Source organism: Borostomias antarcticus, assembly GCF_949987555.1.
Source record: "Borostomias antarcticus genome assembly, chromosome: 14".
NCBI lineage: Eukaryota > Metazoa > Chordata > Actinopteri > Stomiiformes > Stomiidae > Borostomias > Borostomias antarcticus.
In genome coordinates, this window is record NC_140247.1 from 23,754,625 (window position 1) to 23,774,245 (window position 19,621).

Below are 19,621 nucleotides of genomic sequence, written 5' to 3' on the forward strand. Positions count from 1 at the left end.
AGACTTGTGCTTACTGTTATGTTTCTCTGTGTATGCAACTCTGTGTTTTGTTTTCTCCTCCGGTTGTCGGTTCCACTTCCAGATTCCTGAGTGGATCCAGTTATAATTAATATAATTCAAAGCATTTTAATAAATATGAGCATTGTGATTTGTAATTTGTGTTTGTCACAGGATGCTATAGAAGTTATGTAGAAATGTGGTTACCTGGTGGTGCTATGTCAGTTATTGAATTTATGTGCAGTAATTGAACATTTGAAAAACTCCTGTTTTGAAATGATACCTACAGTATAGGTGTCTCAGTAATTACCCATTATATATTAGGCTATACTTTGCATGTATTTACCAGGTAAATGTTTAGTAATTGGGGGACTATGAAAGGAAGGGTTACCCAAAAAAATGTTCAGAGTAAATTAATTTAGCAATAGAAATCCATAAGCCTAGGGCCAATGGGCCTAGGATATAGACAATAAACTACCGGTGGAACGGTGGTGGAGCAATAGTGGGAACATTTCGGATTACTAGCGGACCGCTGTCCCTGACGCTAATAATCCACCAGAGGTCCGCTTGCCATTCGATGTGCAAATGGCCAGAAACCCGCCAGCGGATTCGGCCGGAGGTCCGCCAGCTCGTCCATCGGGGAACCGCTGTAGGTCCGCTAGCCTTGTGTTATCTGGGTTTATCCCTTACCTTTGTCCAGAAACAGAAGTTGAACCAATTGCAGCAAAATTGCTAACGTTACAGGAATCATCAGTGTAACTCCTTTAGCCACTGACCGCTACCATTAATGTTATGGAAGCTGCTGCTAGTTGTTGTGAGCTCATGAGCTAACTGGCTGTCCCGCTCTTATTGTGCTGGATTAGCAATGGAAGCATTGGAACTGATGATTCCAGGCGACAAGATCTTAATTTATCAGACATTATTTCATGTCATTTCAATTCACAGCTATTTCAGTGGCATGACTAGCTTCCGTCCTACCAGTCCTGAACAGAAACAAGCCAGCCACGCACATAAGCCAGGCTGGACCTGGCCTGGTTACTTACCAGGTCTGCCTGAAAGTCGTCCAACAAACACTCATATTTTTCGTTATGAGTCCAGTTGGTTGGACATTTAATATTGGCTGAACAAAAGATAGATTTGTAAGATCACCATGTTAGGCTGTGTGAATGTGCACTACTTTATGATAGACAAAATATCAAATACTGAGTCAATTCTTTTTACCTCGTCATCAAAACAATTTACAAGCCAGGCCAAGCCAATTTACAAGCCAGTCTATCAATGGTAGGCTGGCAAATTGCTATTTTTGAACACACATTTTGTGCACTTTATAAGGCTACACTACAAAATCAATCTTTATCAGTAGGGGGCGCTAAGCAAAAGTAGCCGCAGTCAAACTGCAAGTGCGACTACAGAAGAAGAGCCTGTAGTGTGGTTTCTGTGCTGGTGTAGCTGTAGCCTAACCCATGTTGTCGGCTGTGAAGCATACGTTTTTGTCTGTTGTTTAGGTTGAAATGTCAATGCCTAAGGTAGGGAGCTGTGACACTCTCCTAAAACATAAAATTACTGTAGAATCTTTCTTGGCATATCTAGTAAAAGTGAGCTAAACAGCTGACTAGCTAGCGGGCTAAGTTACCATGCCCTTAGTGCTAGCTGCTCGTTTCCAGGGTGGCAGCCAGACATGCGCTGATTCATGTGCAGAGAGAGGAGACTCAACTGAATGAATGAATGAATAGCCTAGTAATTAGTGAGCTAATAAGTCGCCTCAGTCCCACTATTAGTACTATCTAGCTATCTAGCTAGCTAGCTGCTCACTATCAGTCACTGCAGTGTTTGAATGGCAATTTCGTATGCTCTCCCAGCTTAGCTACTGTAGCTGACAGCCCTGAATCTGACTATGAGATCCCCCCGGCCCCTAAGAATGGGATAAGCTTACAATTGACTAACTCTGACCATGTACAATTGATCAATCTACTGTCAACGTGTGTTAGACCAGCTTGGTTCAGCTCGTGCTAACACTGACATTCAAGTAGGTTCTGACAAAACAAACATAATCATGTGTTTCTTAATGTATGTGTGTGTTATTTCTCCTCTCTAGCTTTCGAGCTCCGGGGCCTGTGTGGAGGAGCCAGGGGCCCGTGTGGAGGAGCCAGGGGCCCTTGTGGAGGAGCCAGAGGCCCGTGTGGAGGAGCCAGGGGCCCTTGTGGAGGAGTCAGAGGCCTGTGTGGAGGAGCCAGGGGCCCTTGTGGAGGAGCCAGAGGCCCGTGTGGAGGAGCCAGAGGCCCTTGTGGAGGAGCCAGGGGCCTGTGTGGAGGAGCTAGAGGCCCATGTGGAGGAGCCAGGAGAGGGCAGCGCAGGGCCGAGGGCCAGGGGGGCAGTGGACGCCCAGCTCCAAGAGGCCGTCCGCTTAAAGATGGAGGGGAACGTGTTCTACCGGGAGAAGAAGGTCAGGTCGGCTATAGGGCGTTATCACCGCTCCCTGCTGGTCCTGCGGGGTTTGGACTCTGACGTGACGTCGGCCGTGAAAGGGTTCGGCCCGGCGGCACCAGTGCTCACGGCCCGCCAGGAGGAGCTACTGAGGAGCACGCAGGTCGACTGCTACAACAACCTAGCAGGTATTAACACGGGGGTAGAACGTTCTAGAAACACATTCTTCCCTTCTCCTGTCTTTGTGAAAGCACTGATAGATGGCTTCATTTTGCCATATCAGGGGAAGGAATAGGGCTGGATCGTAAGGTCAGCGGCTCATTCCAGATTTAAAGTGGGACTAGCAGATCCCAGACCATCTGGGTTTATATTTTAGAGATGGACTGGCCAACTGGCAGACTGGGCACTTTATCGCTGGGCTGACGGGCGTTTTGGTCCAGCACAAGAGTCTTTTCTGGGGTCCATAGAATAGGTTGATTGGCCCATTGTTTTTTTTTCCTAACTGACCAGTGACCCTCGACCCAATCACAGCTTTAAACCCCTCCCCCATTGGGCTCAGCGCCTTCATTAAACAGCACATCTGCAGAATGTGCAACGGATAAGAAAAAATAAGGGAGGCGCAGAGAAATTGCGGCCCCAAAAAAAAGACTTCAGGCAGAGATGCTCAATGTGCAAACCTCACAGATGTGGGGACGTCACAGTGGCTAGCTAACGCATTGGCTAACTAGTTAACATTTGCTAGTGGCTAGCAAGCTATCTCTTAAAAATTACATTTCTGAAGGTAAGGTATTTATCAGGTTTCTTGTTAATCGTCCTTGAGTCCCTCTTCCTCATTACATGGCTGTAGTGTTTTTAGGGAGTGACACGGTTGCTATACATATTCAGGGGAGCGCAAAGATGGGTGGTCTGTTTGTTTGTGGTGGGCCGGTCAGGGCCAAAATGCCAGAGCTGATTTGTTTTTGTTCCAGCCCTGACCAAAGTTATCCTCAGTGGACTGCCTCTCTCTCTCTCTCCCTCTCTCTCTCTCTCCCTCCCTCTCTCTCTCTCTCTCAGCCTGCCTGCTACAGAAACAGAGAGTGGACTACACCCGTGTGCAGGAGTACAGTCTGCGTGTTCTGCAGTGGCGTCCTGCCGACACCAAGGCGCTGTACAGAGCTGGAGTCGCCACTCTGGAGCTGGGTGACGCACTATCGGCCCGGCAGTACCTCACCCAGGCCAGCAGAGGGCAGCCCAACGGTAATAATCACACCACATTCATTGCTGTCTATATCGCAACCAGTCTCCAGTGGTTTTGCACCAGTTTGCGCCACCAGACTAACTAAGTGTCATTGAAGTTAATTAAATTGTAAGATTTTTATTGTATGTGGAAAACATCCCTCATTTGAGTATCCCAGATAATGGGTCCCTGATTTATAGAATTTGAATAACTTTACCCGTCACAGTCATCCATGATTGGATGGAATAAGTAGCGCTGATGAGATATTGTCCAGATTGTAAGGACAAGCGATAACAAGAATTTCAATGTAGTGGTTATATAGCCGGGCCTCGCCAGCCCCAATTTGCAAAAATGTGAACGGTCTGGAAACTCAGTTGCTTTCCGATTCCCAAGGGGTGTTGGCAACGGGCGTAGATCAAAAAGCCTCTGGACGCAATTGGCTAGACCTACAACCAATCAGCGAAACCCACCCCATATTAGATAAACGGTTGTGATTGGCACGAACAAAATGTCAGTTTGAGCGGATTCCGTTAGAACGGTTGGATGTCCAGTCTGATCTGCAGAGTGAAATCAAATGTGAGCTCGCAAAATTAGGCTGGCGACGCCAGGCTACTGGTTATATACGGCAAAACAAATGTTCTGTTCTCTTCTATTGTGATTATTCCTATAGTATATTTCAATACCTTTATTTGTCCGTTTGTGCCAGACGCCAACGTGAGGAAGCACTTGCAGCGCGTGGAGGAGAGGCTGAGCAGCGAGTACCAGAAGGAGAAGGCCCTGTACCGAGGGATGTTCCCCAGCCCGGGGGCCGGCGAGGGCCCCAGCCAGGTCTCCCCCAAATAACTCTGCCCCTCCAGAGGGAGCCGGCTACGCACTGAATCTCTGCCCCTCCAGAGGGAGCCGGCCACGCGCTGAATATCTGTGCCCTGTGTCCTAATTCTCCACCTCCCTCCCTGAAACGGGCACTTGTCCGCTCCCCAACAGGGATTGAGAGGCAGAGCACTGGTTTAAACATCTACACTAACACATCTGTCTGGGTTTCTTTTTCCGTTTTCCTTGTACACCGTCGACCTGACGGCATCATATTTGGCACGGGATCAGCAGTGGCCCGGGGCAGTTGGTGACGGGGACATTTTTAAAATGAGGTGATTAGGGCCGACTAAATGGCCATAAGCGTAATAAATAATGAGGAATGATAACGGCGCAAACATGTCTCTTACGCCATCTTGGATCACACACCGTCTCGCGGAGCCAAGCTTCAGTGAAACATCGCCGTACCGCTATCTAGCAGCTACGTAGAGTAACTAGCCTTTAAATCCACGTAGGGGAATGGATGAGTGACCTAGGAAGTCTGGACGACAAGTCCAGAAAGCAAGAGGAAACGGCAGGAGAGGATTAAAGATGAATGTTTTGAAGTTGAACAGAAGAAGAAGATCTGAGTCTGAAAGACTGTTTTGAATCTGAGCACTTCGAATGTTGTTATGCCTTTTAGATTGTGATTGTTCTTATTTCACACATTCTGTGCTTGTTGTTTTGTGTACAAAATGTTTGCATTCATTTAAATAAATATTTTTGAAGGTACATGCATGCCCTGACGTGAATGAACAAAGTGTAGATCAAATATTCAAGACCACATTTGATTTAATTAGAATCTCCATTATTAATTGTATGCCATGTAACACAATACGTAAATACTTTTGTATTATTAATATCATTTTCATTTACTGATACTGTATATGTTTCAAAATCCTGAGCACTATATCAATTTATAGAGCATTTGCTAGGTTTTGGTCAATATGATTGTACTTCAAAGGCAACAGACATGAGTGGAAGCTCACATTCTCACGATGGTTCACAGAACACAGTCACAGAGCAGCAGGCAGAAAGGGGTTTTCACACACTATCTCACGCACACATGCAAGCTTAGAGTCAAGTTCAGAATAGGAAACGTTTAAATTCCCTTTTTTAAATACCAAAATACTACAGACGGTCACTGGAACCTTGATTGTAAAGTGGGAATAAAACACTGTGTGGACGCCCATCATCCTCTCACTTCTTCGAGGTCTTGTGTTTCAAGCTGAGGGAGCGCACCGACCCGAACACCCGCCGGCCCAGGTCCCTCAGCGAGCGCGAGCGCGCCAGCGCCCGGGGGGGAGGGGAGGGGGAGAGGGAGGGGGAGGAGAGGGGCGGGGAGAGGGAGGGGCAGCTTCCCTCCAGGCTGTGGGAGCGCGAGAGGAGGAAGAGGCTGACGGTGGAGGAAAGGCGTTTGTCCTCCCCCTTCCTCCCCACCGAGGCCCGGCCCCCTCCCCCTCCCCCTCCCTGCACGCTGAAGTCCTGCGCCCCCCGAGCCACGTCCAGGGAGGAGGACCAGTGTCCCCCCCTGAGGGGCTCCTCTCGCTGGGCGCGGGGCTCCAGCACGCCCTGGGACTCGCTGCGGAACAGGCCCCTCCTGGCCGGCCGGGGGCTGGAGCTGCGCTGCTCCCGGCCTCCCTTCCCCCTCCTCCTGGACCAGGAGCTCTCCTTCTGCCTGGCCTCCCTCCTGTACGGCTTCACCTTCTGGTAGTTCCTACTCCTGCTGTCCTCGTCGTCTCTCCACCCCTCCTCCTCCTCCTCCTTGCTCCAGAAGCGTCCCTCGAAGCCCCTCCAGAGGCGAGCACCCCTCTTGGGGGTGGGAGTGGCAGGCTCCTCCTCCTCCTTCTCCCAGGCGCTGTCGTAGCTCTCTCTCTTGGCGAAGCTGCTCACCGTCGACGCCCGCACCAGCTCCCTGGAGGCGTGCTTCCCCTGGTAGAGCCCCTCCCCCCTCCTCCACCCTCCTCCTCCGCCCCCACCCTGCCGTAGAGAGCCCCCCCTGGGCCTAAAGCCGCCCCCCCCTAGAGGCAAGTCGCCGGCGGCCGTGTGAGGCAGGGAGCACTGGGACGGCGCATCGCGGCGGAAGACCGACAGGGGGGCGGGGCCAAGGGGGGCGGGGCCCGGGGGGGCGGGGCCCAGGGGTGAGGGCTGGAGGGGGCGGGGCGGGGAGCGAACCCTGGCGGGGTGGGAGGCGGGGGAGGAGGCGGTGGAAGAGGGCGGGTCGGAGGGGGAAGGGGCGTGGCGGCGCAGCCGGTAGAGTGAGGAGGAGGAGGAGTGAGTGGCGTGGCGCGGGGAGGGCGGGTACGGGCAGGCGGGGCTGCCAGAGGCAGACTGGGGAGAGCGGGAGAGGGGAGGAGTCGGACCGGACCGGGGAACGCTGAGCGAGAGCTGGACGGGCCTCTGGGGGGGCGGGTAAGAGTCCGTGGCGAGGAGGCGGACGCCGGAATACGGAGACGGCTCCTTCTGGCCCGCCAGCTGGGAGGACGAGCCGGGGGCCGCACCCCCGACCGTAGCCTCCGACCCCTGACCCCAGCTCTCCTCCCCCTTGCCCTGGAAACAGTCCACGTCCAGCTCCACCCCCTGCTCCATCAGGCCAATCACCACTGCCCGGGGCAGACCTGAGAGGCGGGATATCTCGCCGACCACAGCCGAGTCCTCGCTCAGCTTAGGGTCGGGCTCGAAACCCGGACCGGGACCCAGAACTGCCATCGGCCCCGGTGACGCGCTGCTCCAGTCCAGTGAGCGAGAGAACGCCAGCGACCCCGTCCCCGGCACTGACCCCGACCCCGTGACCTCCAGGGAGCTGCGGTGGTTCAGGGAGGAGGGGCAGGTGGAGATCCGGGGCCGGGGCCTCATGGCTGGGGTGGAGGTGGAGAGGGAGGTAGAAGACACAGAGGCGGCCGGGGCAACAAGGTCACTCCTCAGGGCCCCGACTGAGCCCGACCCCGCCCCCTCCCAGCCCAAGTGTTTAGGGTCCAGCCCCAGGTTGGCGTTGAGGCCGGGGCTGAGGCTGAGGCTGAAGTGGAGGCTGATGTTCAGGTCCGGCCCGGTCAGGGAGGGCAGATGGCCCAGGTTGATGGAGTTCCTGTTGGCCTTCCTCCCGACCCGCCCGGCGCTGCCCAGCAGGGACTTCCTGGGCGTCACGCTGCCCCCTGGCTGGCCGGAGGAGGGGGCGGCGCGGCTCTCGAAGGTCAGGGACTGGGTGGAGCCGTGGCGGGGGGTCCTCGGGGCGGCGAGGGCCAAGCTGGAGGTGACCCGGCAGCGGTGGCGCTGGGCCAGCCTGGTGATGTACTGCTCCAGTTGGGTGAGGGAGGGGGGCGGGGCGGCGAGGAGGACGGAGGAGGGCGCACGCTCCTCGGGTGGCGTGGGGTCAGCGTTAGGAGAGAGGCGGCGGGGAGGGGAGGGGGCGTGGCCGCAGGTGAACAGGGGGCTTTGCAGGGCGACGGCGTGCAGGGGGCTGGGGTAGGGGTACACCTCCCTGGTCCGACGGGACACCAGGTCCGAGCAGAACCTAGGGTCCAGCTGGGAGCGGGGCTTGGGGGAGGGGGAGGAGTCAGGGAGGAAGAGGAAGGAGCCGGGCTGGGGGTCACCGAGGCCGGAGCAGAGGTCAGACAGGAACATCAGACCCTTCAGTTCCAGGTCACCTGTGAAGAGAGACGGTGAGAGAGGAGGAGTCAGGACAGCAGAGAGACCGTGAGAGACCATGAGAGAGGAGGAGTCAGGACAGGAGAGAGACCGTGAGAGAGGAGGAGTCAGGACAGGAGAGAGACCGTGAGAGAGGAGGAGTCAGGACTGTAGAGAGACCATGAGAGAACATGAGAGAGGAGGAGTCAGGACAGGAGAGAGACCGTGAGAGACCATGAGAGAGGAGGAGTCAGGACAGGAGAGAGACCGTGAGAGAGGAGGAGTCAGGACAGGAGAGAGACCGTAGAGAGGAGGGCCCAGTCCCAATGTCCCCCCTAAACCCTCAAGCCCTGAGCCCTCACAGACTTATTGACGTCACCTGGTGAAGTGATCGAGTGCGCGAGGCTGCAAGGGCTCGAATTGGTATAAAAAGGAATGGGACAGCACTTGTGACATCACATTAAGTTGACGTGAAAACATATTTCTTACTATTGTGGGTGTGGGGCTTTTTATCTATTTTTCAATTTTACATGTTTTTCTTGTAGGCCTTCATGTAAATGAATTAGTCAAATCCCCTTTACATTATCTGAACTCTCTGTGTTACCCTCAAAACATGTCTGTTCAACTTGTTGAAATCATTTCATTTTGTGGTGATATGCGAACTACATTACTGCCTGTGATTCTTCTTTGTGATGAATCCAAAAGTATTTACTTAAGAATGATAATATATTATGTATACACATTCCTGCACCTCACAACTCTTTCCATATTCATGTTGGAAATCTCAATTCAAAGAACACTGCACCGAAATGGGTGATTAATGTCATACTGCTTTTAACTGGGAAATCATATGATTTACAGCAACAGAAATCTATGTAATTTATAACCATAGCTACATATTTTTAAACAAATCACATTATACAAACCCATGGGGTTAATAACCCATACTTAAAAATAATGAAACCAAAATAATTATAAGGCTACTTGTGCAGATAAGCAAGTCCAGCTGAAAACATGAAAACATATTTTGTTTTGTAACGTGAACGTTAGAGTTGGTTGATCTGTCCGTGCTTGTTTATTGGCTGTTCTACACTACATCAAATTTGTATAGCACTTTTCTTGGTACCCAAAGTCGATTTATATAAGTAAAAATATATAAATAAATGTTTTGTTTTTTTTAAATATTTTTTATATCGCAAGACAGTTTTTCATCTTGATGATTGTCACGTTTATATAATATTTTTATTTTATTAGCGTAATATTTCGTGGCACGTGACTAGTCCAGGCACCCCTAGTGCCCCTCTCTCTGCCCCTGCATTGTTTCCCAATGGATTATTATTGTATGCAAGGCTGTGTGTGTGTGTGTGTGTGTGTGTGTGTGTGTGTGTGTGTGTGTTACAGTAACTGACCTGTGGACATGGGTCTCCTGTCAGCGACCTCCGGGGTTCCATCTGAGCTCGGAGCTTTTGGCTGCTGCGCCGCCTCCGGCCACTGGGTGTCAGCGTGGTCTGCAGAGAGGGGGCGCTGCTCCCACAGCCGGAGGGCCCCGGAGTGAGGGACGGGTCTCGCTGGCCCCCCGGGACCCCCCTGGGCCGCCTCGCTGGACACTGAGTAGCAGGAGTCTGACAGAGAGCTGCCGCTGACCGAATAAAAACCTACAGAGAGAGAGAGGGGGGCGGGGGGTGTTTGAGGGAGAGACGTAGAGGGGTGTTTGAGGGAGAGAGGAGTTTGAGGGAGAGACGTAGAGGGGTGTTTGAGGGAGAGACGTAGAGGGGTGTTTGAGGGAGAGAGAAGGGGGGTGTTTGAAGGAGAGACGTAGAGGGGTGTTTGAGGGAGAGACGTAGAGGGGTGTTGAGGGAGAGACGTAGAGGCGTGTTTGAGGGAGAGACGTAGACGGGGGGTGTTTGAGGGAGAAACGAAGAGGGGTGTTTGAGGGAGAGAGGAGTTTGAGGGAGAGACGTAGAGGGGTGTTTGAGGGAGAGACGTAGAGGGGTGTTTGAGGGAGAGAGGAAGAGGGGTGTTTGAGGGAGAGAGGAGTTTGAGGAAGAGACGTAGAGGGGTGTTTGAGGGAGAGACGTAGAGGGGTGTTTGAGGGAGAGACGTAGAGGGGTGTTTGAGGGAGAGAAGAGGGGGGTGTTTGAGGGAGAGACGTAGAGGGGTGTTTGAGGGAGAGACGTAGAGGGGTGTTTGAGGGAGAGAGGAAGAGGGGTTTTTGAGGGAGAGACGTAGAGGGGTGTTTGAGGGAGAGACGTAGACGGGTGTTTTAGGGAGAGACGTAGAGGGATGTTTGAGGGAGAGACGTAGAGGGGTGTTTGAGGGAGAGAAGAGGGGTGTTTGAGGGAGAGACGTAGAGGGGTGTTTGAGGGAGAGAAGAGGGGTGTTTGAGGGAGAGACGTAGAGGGGTGTTTGAGGGAGAGACGTAGACGGGTGTTTGAGGGAGAAACGAAGAGGGGTGTTTGAGGGAGAGGCGTAGAGGGGTGTTTGAGGGAGAGACATAGAGGGGTGTTTGAGGGAGAGACGTAGAGGGGTGTTTGAGGGAGAGACGTAGAGGGGTGTTTGAGGGAGAGACAGAGGGGTGTTTGAGGGAGAGACGTAGAGGGGTGTTTGAGGGAGAGACGTAGAGGGGTGTTTGAGGGAGAGAGGAGTTTGAGGGAGAGACGTAGAGGGGTGTTTGAGGGAGAGACGTAGAGGGGTGTTTGAGGGAGAGACGTAGAGGGGTGTTTGAGGGAGAGACGTAGAGGGGTGTTTGAAGGAGAGAGGAAGAGGGGTGTTTGAAGGAGAGAGGAAGAGGGGTGTTTGAGGGAGAGACGTAGAGGGGTGTTTGAGGGAGAGACGTAGAGGGGTGTTTGAGGGAGAGAAGAGGGGTGTTTGAGGGAGAGAGGTAGAGGGGTGTTTGAGGGAGAGACGTAGAGGGGTGTTTGAGGGAGAGACGTAGAGGGGTGTTTGAGGGAGAGACGTAGAGGGGTGTTTGAGGGAGAGACGTAGAGGGGTGTTTGAGGGAGAGAGGAGGGGGGTGTTTGAGGGAGAGACGTAGACGGGTGTTTGAGGGAGAGACGTAGAGGGGTGTTTGAGGGAGAGACGTAGAGGGGTGTTTGAGGGAGAGACGTAGATGGGTGTTTGAGGGAGAGAGGAGGGGGGTGTTTGAGGGAGAGACGTAGAGGGGTGTTTGAGGGAGAGACGTAGAGGGGTGTTTGAGGGAGAGAGGAGGGGGGTGTTTGAGGGAGAGAGGAGGGGGGTGTTTGAGGGAGAGACGTAGAGGGGTGTTTGAGGGAGAGACGTAGAGGGGTGTTTGAGGGAGAGAGGAGGGGGGTGTTTGAGGGAGAGACGTAGAGGGGTGTTTGAGGGAGAGAGGAGGGGGGTGTTTGAGGGAGAGACGTAGAGGGGTGTTTGAGGGAGAGACGTAGACGGGTGTTTGAGGGAGAGACGTAGACGGGTGTTTGAGGGAGAGACGTAGAGGGGTGTTTGAGGGAGAGACGTAGAGGGGTGTTTGAGGGAGAGACGTAGACGGGTGTTTGAGGGAGAGACGTAGAGGGGTGTTTGAGGGAGAGGAAGAGGGGGGTGTTTTTGTTGAGTAAACAATCCAAACAGTCAGGGAGGGCAAGAGACCAGGAGAGGTTGATAGTGAGAGAGAACGAGTGATAGCATGAGAAGGGTAAATAAATGAATATAGCAGAGAAAAGAATGAGAGTTAATGTTTAATAGCACTTAGCGGTATTCTCTCACATGTTATCTATTGAGCTGGGAAGGTGAGAAACTTGCCTTCACAGGTCACATGAACAGAACCACCCAGAAAACACACATGCACACACAGCTAGACAGACTTGTCCACAGTCCAGTACCTGAGCTGGGCCTGGAGTCACAGTCCAACTGGGCTGCACCATCCGGATCTGGTGTCGGGGGGGACAGGAGGTCGGAGGGGGCATCCCAGGATAGAGTGGACCACCGTGAGTCACCCCCCCCACCTCTGGAATGGACCTGCCCCTCTCCAGAGTTCCCCCCACTGTCCATAGCAGTGCTCTGGGTGGGAGATACCATTTCTGAAGGGGAGGGAACCTGAAAGACACAAGCAACAATACGTCATTGTGGGTTGATCATTAGACACTCGTTTAAAGGGGGTTTGTTTGGAGCTAAGGCCGACATCTGTGACGCTGAGATTCCTATTCGTCACACTGGTGATGATGTCATGCTTACTGGAAATGTAACCTCACGACAACAGGACGTGTACTAGGTATACATCAACAGCCAATTCATCCATGTCTTAGCTTGATGTGGGAGTGAGCGGTGACCCCCATAGTGAAGCCCTGTCATTACCCCGGTGGGGGCCGGACAACAGGGCTTTTGTGTGGCGCTCAGACCTGATCACTTCCCTCAGCAAAGACAATACAGGTGACTCACACTGCCATGGGGGGGGGGGGGCTTAGAGGAAGAACCATGGAGGGAGGGGGGGGGGGGCTTAGAGGAAGAAAAGAAGAAGACAGATGACGCAACAAAGAACAGTGGGAGCAGAAGGACGAGGGGGAGTAGAGGAGAGGGGGGAGTAGAGAAGGGGGGGCAGAAGGAAGAGGGGGAGTAGAGGAGAGGGGGGAGTAGAGAAGGGGGGGCAGAAGGAAGAGGGGGAGTGGGGGGGGCAGAAGAAAGAGGGGGAGTGGGGGAGAGGGGGGAGTAGAGAAGGAGGGGCAGTAGAGAAGGAGGGGGAGAAGAGAAGGGGGGGGGCAGAAGGAAGAGGGGGAGTGGAGGAGAGGGAGGAGTAGAGGAGAGGGGGGAGTAGAGAAGGGGGGGCAGAAGGAAGAGGGGGAGTGGGGGGGGCAGAAGAAAGAGGGGGAGTGGGGGAGAGGGGGGAGTAGAGAAGGAGGGGGAGTAGAGAAGGGGGGGCAGAAGGAAGAGGGGGAGTGGAGAGGGGGGAGTAGAGGACGGGGGGAGTAGAGGAGAGGGGGGAGTAGAGGACGGGGGGAGTAGAGGAGAGGGGGGAGTAGAGAAGGGGGGCAGAAGGAAGAGAGGGGGTGGGTGGGGGGTCAGAAGGAAGGGGGGGGGAGTGGGGGGGCAGAAGGAAGGGGGGTGGGGAGTGGGGGGGCAGAAGGAAGGGGGGGGGTAGTGGGGGGGCAGAAGGAAGAGAGGGGGGGGGTTGAGACTTAAGCTGCTTCTCTTCTCCTCTTATCTCCTCTCCAGCAGCTTAGAAACTCAAACAGTCCATCTCTCTATCTCTCTATCTCTGTCTCTCTGTCTCTCTGTCTCTCTGTCTCTCTATCTCTCTATCTCTCTATCTCTCTCTCTCTCTGTCTCTCTATCTCTCTATCTCTGTCTCTCTATCTCTCTGTCTCTCTGTCTCTCTGTCTCTCTATCTCTCTCTCTCTCTGTCTCTCTATCTCTCTATCTCTGTCTCTCTATCTCTCTGTCTCTCTATCTCTCTATCTCTCTGTCTCTCTATCTCTGTCTCTCTATCTCTCTGTCTCTCTATCTCTCTTTCTATCTCTGTCTCTCTATCTCTCTATCTCTCTGCCTCTGTCTCTCTATCTCTCTATCTCTGTCTCTATCTCTCTGTCTCTCTATCACTCTGTCTCTCTGTCTCTCTGTCTCTCTGTCTCTCTGTCTCTCTATCTCTCTGTCTCTCTATCTCTGTCTCTCTGTCTCTGTCTCTCTATCTCTCTATCTCTCTGTCTCTCTCTATCTCTCTCTGCAACTCTTTAAATTATACTGATTTCGATGAGATTCGACAGAGGAAGAGAGGAAATGGGGTAAAAAAGAAAGAGAGAGAGGAAGGGAGGGAGGGAGGGAGAGAAGAAGCAGTCAGAGAGGGAGGGAGAGGAGGTAGAGAGGGAGCAGTCAGAGAGGGAGAGGAGGTAGAGAGGGAGGGAGAGGAGGTAGAGAGGGAGCGGTCAGAGAGGGAGGGAGAGGAGGTAGAGAGGGAGGGGTCAGAAAGGGAGAGGAGGTAGAGAGGGAGGGGTCAGAGATGGAGAGGAGGTAGAGAGGGAGGGAGGGAGAGGAGGTAGAGAGGGAGGGGTCAGATAGAGGGAGAGGAGGTAGTGGGGGAGGGGTTTGCCTGGTGAGAGAGAAGGTCATCTTTAAGGACCCCCACCCCCACTCCCCCATCCTATAATATCCTAGCCAAGCCGACACCACCCCCTCCTCACCGTTGCAGTTAGCTGCTCTCTAACTGCGCTCTCTCTCTCTCTCTCTCTCTCTCTCTCTCTCTCTCTCTCTCTCTCTCTCTCTCTCTCTCTCTCTCTCTCTCTCTCTCTCTCTCTCTCTCTCTCTCTCTCTCTCTCTCTCTCTCCACCCACACAACTAACCTAGCGGAATATTTAACTCCTCCTAAGCCACACGCTATAAAATTAACACAAATAAAACAATCAAACAAACAAATCTTCTCTCTTTCACTCTTCCACACACACACAGTCTATCTCTCTCACACACACACTCTCTCTCACACACACACAAATACTCTCTCTTCCTCACACACACACACTCTCTCACACACACATACATACACTCTTCCTCACACACACTCTCTCACACACACACAGTCTATCTCTCACACACACACACTCTCTCTCTCACACACACAAATACTCTCTCTTCCTCACACACACACTCTCTCACACACACATACATACACTCTTCCTCACACCTCTCTCACACACACACACAAGCACACACACTCTCTCTTCCTCACATACTTTCTCCACACAGTCTCTCTCACACACTCTTTCACACACACAAACACACATACTCTCTCTTCCTCACACACACACACACTCTCTCTCACACACACACACACACACACACACACACACACACACACACACACACACACACACACACTAATCCTCACACAAATACACACTATCTCTCTCTCCCTCTCTCTCTCACACACACACACACACAGATCTTGACCAACATGATACAAACCATGTTACCATCATCTAATGTTACACGGTGATCAAATCATGGGCCGAGCAGAGCAGAGCAGAGCAGAGCAGAGCAGAGCAGAGCAGAGCAGAGCAGAGCAGAGCAGAGCAGAGCAGAGCAGAGCAGAGCAGAGCAGAGCAGGTGAGGGAGTCTGGTCTGCTGTTCAATGCCCGGTGCTAAAAGCTCTGTAACATGATATGGCTCTATGTGAGGGGGAGACACAGCCATTTTCTACAAGAACAATGTGTCCAGACACGAGAGAACCTCCAAAATAACTCACAGATAAGAATGTTGAAGTGAGAATGCTACACACACTTTCTCAGTATTTCCCAATCAATTGGATCAAACGGTATCTTTACACATACTAGGAATTTGTTCTGGTCAGTTAGTGTCTAATGTTGCCTCCATCGGTGTTATGCATCAACTGACCAGAACAAATCCCTAGTATGTGAAAAAACTACCTGGCGATAAAACGGGTTCTGAAAACGGACTGTATGGGGTCTTAGTAGGAGGGGAGCGTTGGTTTGAATGCTGATTATACCACATGTGCATCGTGCATCGTTTATGCATAATGAATCATGTAGAGAGGAGGGCATCTCTGTATTGTGGAGGTGTTGTATAAAACACTACAGCACAAACATGTCCAAAGACTGACACCGTTCACTAAGATACTTCTCATCTGCTTCGGGATTCTAAAGTAACCAGGAGTGAGCAGAGCTGTGTTCTATGTTCTAGCCTGTTCTCTATGTTCTAGCCTGTTCTAGTGGAGTGAGCAGACCTGTGTTCTATGTTCTAGCCTGTTCTAGTGGAGTGAGCAGACCTGTGTTCTATGTTCTAGCCTGTTCTAGTGGAGTGAGCTGACCTGTGTTCTATGTTCTAGTGGAGTGAGCAGACCTGTGTTCTATGCTCTAGCCTGTTCTAGTGGAGTGAGCTGACCTGTGTTCTATGTTCTGCTGTGTGTGTGGATATTTGGGGGGACGTCAGTGCAGCCTGGCCGTTCAACATCACTCCGCCTGGGGCGGCCGGTGAGTCACTTCAACTTCCTCCTCCCTTCTTCTTCTCTCCCTGGCGGGCTGCGTTCCAGAGGTGACGCCCGCACTGTCACGTTGGCAACGGCAACGACTCATCTCTGCGCTCCGTCGTCTCTGCAAATGGTGGGCGACTGCGTTGGCGAGAGCGCTGGCTAAGTTTACACAGTACAGCTGCCAAGCGCCCCGCGGAGGTGATGGTAATGACTAACACGGCTCGCCGTGGGACGCGGCGGGAAGCACAGCGACGCGCAGAGAGGCTGGAACGCACAGGGGGGGGTGTTGCTAAGAGACCATGCCTATCATTACTCACTCACTGAACAGATTTGAACTGTTTCAACCCGTCACCCAGGAGACATGGCTCTCCCTCTATCTAATGTCTTGTGTTTGAGTCATAGACCGTATAGTGTGTTTGAGTCATAGACCGTATAGTGTGTTTGAGTCATAGACCGTATAGTGTGTTTGAGTCATAGACCGTATAGTGTGTTTGAGTCATAGACCGTATAGTGTGTTTGAGTCATAGACCCTATAGTGTGTTTGAGTCATAGACCCTATAGTGTGTTTGAGTCATAGACCCTATAGTGTGTTTGAGTCATAGACCCTATAGTGTGTTTGAGTCATAGACCGTATAGTGTGTATCAGGTCAGTGCATAGGCTTAGTGTAGTAGGTTTAGATTAGATTTAGATTAGAGCAAGCGGTCACAGTGTGCAGACAGACAGTGTTGCAGGGCAGGCCTCTCTCTGTGTCTTCAGGTCCACTACAACCCGTAGGTCTGGAGAGAGAGGTCCGATACCACGGACTGAGTTTGGATGGGTGTCGTTCGATAGCTTACCTCACAGTAACTTCTCAGTGTTTGCCTACCTAAGGTCACAGAGAGAGAAAGCAAGGCTATATGATCTAGGTGCTTAGTGTCTTAGTTCAGGGTGTGTACATCAATGACACAGATTCCTTGTCATATTTCTATGCAATGCCCAGGGGGAAAAGATTATGAAAAGATTCATTGGAAACTGACACTCATTCATTATAGAATCCACACAAAAGAAGGGCTGATAAAGCTACGTAGTTACTGTGTAGTGAGTGGCCAGCACTTCAGCTCGATAACCTTGACTAATAGAAAGTCATACCGCTCCTACAGTCATAATACTGTCACTTCCATTCGATTGGTCGAACGCACGGTGTAATCAGTGGCTAGGTGATTGGATGGCCTGGTCGTCCTCAGTGAATGTTATAGTGGGCTATGCAGCACACAACATTTAAATCTGACTGGCTGCAAGGGAATGGTATATTAGCAGATCATAATCGCGCAGTATTTTTTAATACACCCGATCTTATGAGATAGGCCTATGGGCAATGCTGACTGACCTGTTGCCTGCGGCATGTCGCAGAGCCGCTCTTGAAGTTTGCCCCCTGTTGATCGATGCCAGTCCCGGGGTCATCTTCTTTCCCGGCCAGTTCAGCACTGATCATCTCCAGATGTTTGCACCGGAGCAGGTCCAGCTCCAAGATGCCCGCCAGAGTCGCTTTCAGCCGCTCACCGATTCGGACGCGCTCGGTTCGGGTCCAGAGCGGATTCACGCAGCCGCGGCGCCCTGCCATGTCGCTCGACCTGCCGTGCAGTTTCAATGACAATGGACGGACTCGGTTCCGGTGCGAATAAGTGCAACATATGTTCTGGCAATCGACGATGGCCACATTGTATCCGACCAACCAATCTGAATCAAATCAATGCCTCGCTAGCGAAATGCCACACATGCTAGCTGCCATAAGGTTCCTGGCTGGAGCCTATAGATTGAATTAATTCATATAGGATAGCAGTAAGGCGATTATCAAACCATGTTCCATTTCAATCCAATGTCTTGATTCCGTGGAGTGATATCCAAATTAGGAATTCAACCTGTCTAGCGTGCGCGTTCGGTACCAGCTGTGAATACAGTCGAAGAAGATAACAATGCGAGAAATAACGTTACATGTGGGATCAAGAAAAGAGTGGCCAGTGGGCGGGGCGAACGAATTAAAGCTCGAATCAGATTGGCTATGGAAGTTTCGAAAGGACGCCTTGAAAATCCCTTGACTGTCCAACTTCTCGGTGGCCTAGAAATGGGGAAAATGTGTACAATGAGAGACTGTTGGGCAATTAGGCTTACATTACGCTATTCGTTACCAGTTGCTGTTGTAAAAACGAGTTCGATTATATCCTATTATGCTAAATATAAAAGTAGTCTCGTCTGCATTGTGAGTGCACGTGCTTTTGTTGTTGTTTTTTACATTTTGGTCCAAAAGAAAGAATACAATTGATCATAAAGTAGCCTGTTAGCTGATGAAGACAATGTGTTGTGTAAACGTTAGTGATTTGTGCACCGATTATCCGTGTGCAGCAGGCCTGCTAGCCTACTGTCTACTAATGCTGTGACTAGTCTACTGTCTACTAATGCTACTAGTCTACTGTCTACTAATGCTGTTACTAGTCTACTGTCTACTAATGCTACTAGTCTACTGTCTACTAATGGTGTTACTAGTCTACTGTCTACTAATGATGTTACTAGTCTACTGTCTATTAATGCTGTGACTAGTCTACTGTCTACTAATGCTACTAGTCTACTGTCTACTAATGCTGTTACTAGTCTACTGTCTACTAATGCTGTGACTAGCCTACTGTCTACTAATGCTACTAGTCTACTGTCTACTAATGCTACTAGTCTACTGTCTACTAATGCTACTAGTCTACTGTCTACTAATGCTGTTACTAGTCTACTGTCTACTAATGCTGTTACTAGTCTACTGTCTACTAATGCTGTGACTAGCCTACTGTCTACTAATGCTACTAGTCTACTGTCTACTAATGCTACTAGCCTACTGTCTACTAATGCTACTAGTCTACTGTCTACTAATGCTACTAGTCTACTGTCTACTAATGCTGTTACTAGTCTACTGTCTACTAATGCTACTAGTCTACTGTCTACTAATGCTACTAGTCTACTGTCTACTAATGCTGTTACTAGTCTACTGTCTACTAATGCTACTAGTCTACTGTCTACTAATGCTGTGACTAGTCTACTGTCTACTAATGATGTTACTAGTCTACTGTCTACTAATGATGTTACTAGTCTACTGTCTACTAATGCTGTTAATAGTCTACTGTCTACTAATGCTGTGACTAGTCTACTGTCTACTAATGCTGTTACTAGTCTACTGTCTATTAATGCGGTTGGTCCTGTTTTAGAGCGTGAACTTTCTCAGGTTTCGCCTACATACTTTCACAAGAAACATGCAGGATGCAGTTTACCATCGTAGTTACGTATAACCAAATTGGGCCGTTTAGATGATCTAAATTCTTTTCAGGGCCTTGATCTGTCAGGCGCATCTCTGAACTCTCTTCTGTAGGCCTATGCAGTGTCGGTCGTCAGCCGGCAGAGAGTGGTCTCTAGCTGTCTGTCACAGGCTGTCTGACCTGCTCTGCCTGCTAGTCCTCATTTCCTGCAGCTTGTTGGCCGGATTCAGATATTGTGCATCATGAGCTGGGTTGGTCCATGGTTCCAGTTTTCTCTAAGTACAACTGTCATGTATCTGAGCAAATAA

General features: G+C 51.2%; 2 protein-coding genes across 2 annotated transcripts; one reads left to right on the forward strand and one right to left on the reverse strand.

Annotated features, from left to right (window-relative positions):
- Window positions 1–1,424: 1,424 nt before the first annotated feature.
- Window positions 1,425–4,988, forward strand: ttc9c (tetratricopeptide repeat domain 9C). Its single transcript, XM_084448734.1, has 4 exons — window positions 1,425–1,523; window positions 2,093–2,609; window positions 3,475–3,657; window positions 4,344–4,988. The coding sequence occupies exons 1-4, from the start codon at window positions 1,509–1,511 to the stop codon at window positions 4,478–4,480; spliced, it is 852 nt and encodes a 283-aa protein (XP_084304860.1). The 5' UTR covers window positions 1,425–1,508; the 3' UTR covers window positions 4,481–4,988.
- Window positions 4,989–5,318: 330 nt separating this feature from the next.
- Window positions 5,319–17,728, reverse strand: LOC311317575 (uncharacterized protein). The gene is made up of 4 exons (XM_084448649.1): window positions 17,408–17,728; window positions 11,950–12,163; window positions 9,520–9,765; window positions 5,319–8,130 (listed from the first exon to the last, which is right to left on the reverse strand). The coding sequence occupies exons 1-4, from the start codon at window positions 17,639–17,641 to the stop codon at window positions 5,687–5,689; spliced, it is 3,138 nt and encodes a 1,045-aa protein (XP_084304775.1). The 5' UTR covers window positions 17,642–17,728; the 3' UTR covers window positions 5,319–5,686.
- Window positions 17,729–19,621: the final 1,893 nt, after the last annotated feature.

Bases quoted from the DNA above. Each gene is read 5' to 3' on its own strand.
- LOC311317575 (XM_084448649.1), bottom strand. From the start codon at position 17,641: ATGGCAGGGCGCCGCGGCTGCGTGAATCCGCTCTGGACCCGAACCGAG. The intron at 12,164-17,407 runs GTCAGTCAGCAT...TGTGTCTTTCAG, and splicing joins CGACATGCCGCAGGCAACAG to GTTCCCTCCCCTTCAGAAAT. The intron at 9,766-11,949 runs GTACTGGACTGT...CTCTCTCTGTAG, and splicing joins TGACTCCAGGCCCAGCTCAG to GTTTTTATTCGGTCAGCGGC.
- ttc9c (XM_084448734.1), top strand. The intron at 2,610-3,474 runs GTATTAACACGG...TCTCTCTCTCAG, and splicing joins CTGCTACAACAACCTAGCAG to CCTGCCTGCTACAGAAACAG. The intron at 3,658-4,343 runs GTAATAATCACA...CGTTTGTGCCAG, and splicing joins CAGCAGAGGGCAGCCCAACG to ACGCCAACGTGAGGAAGCAC.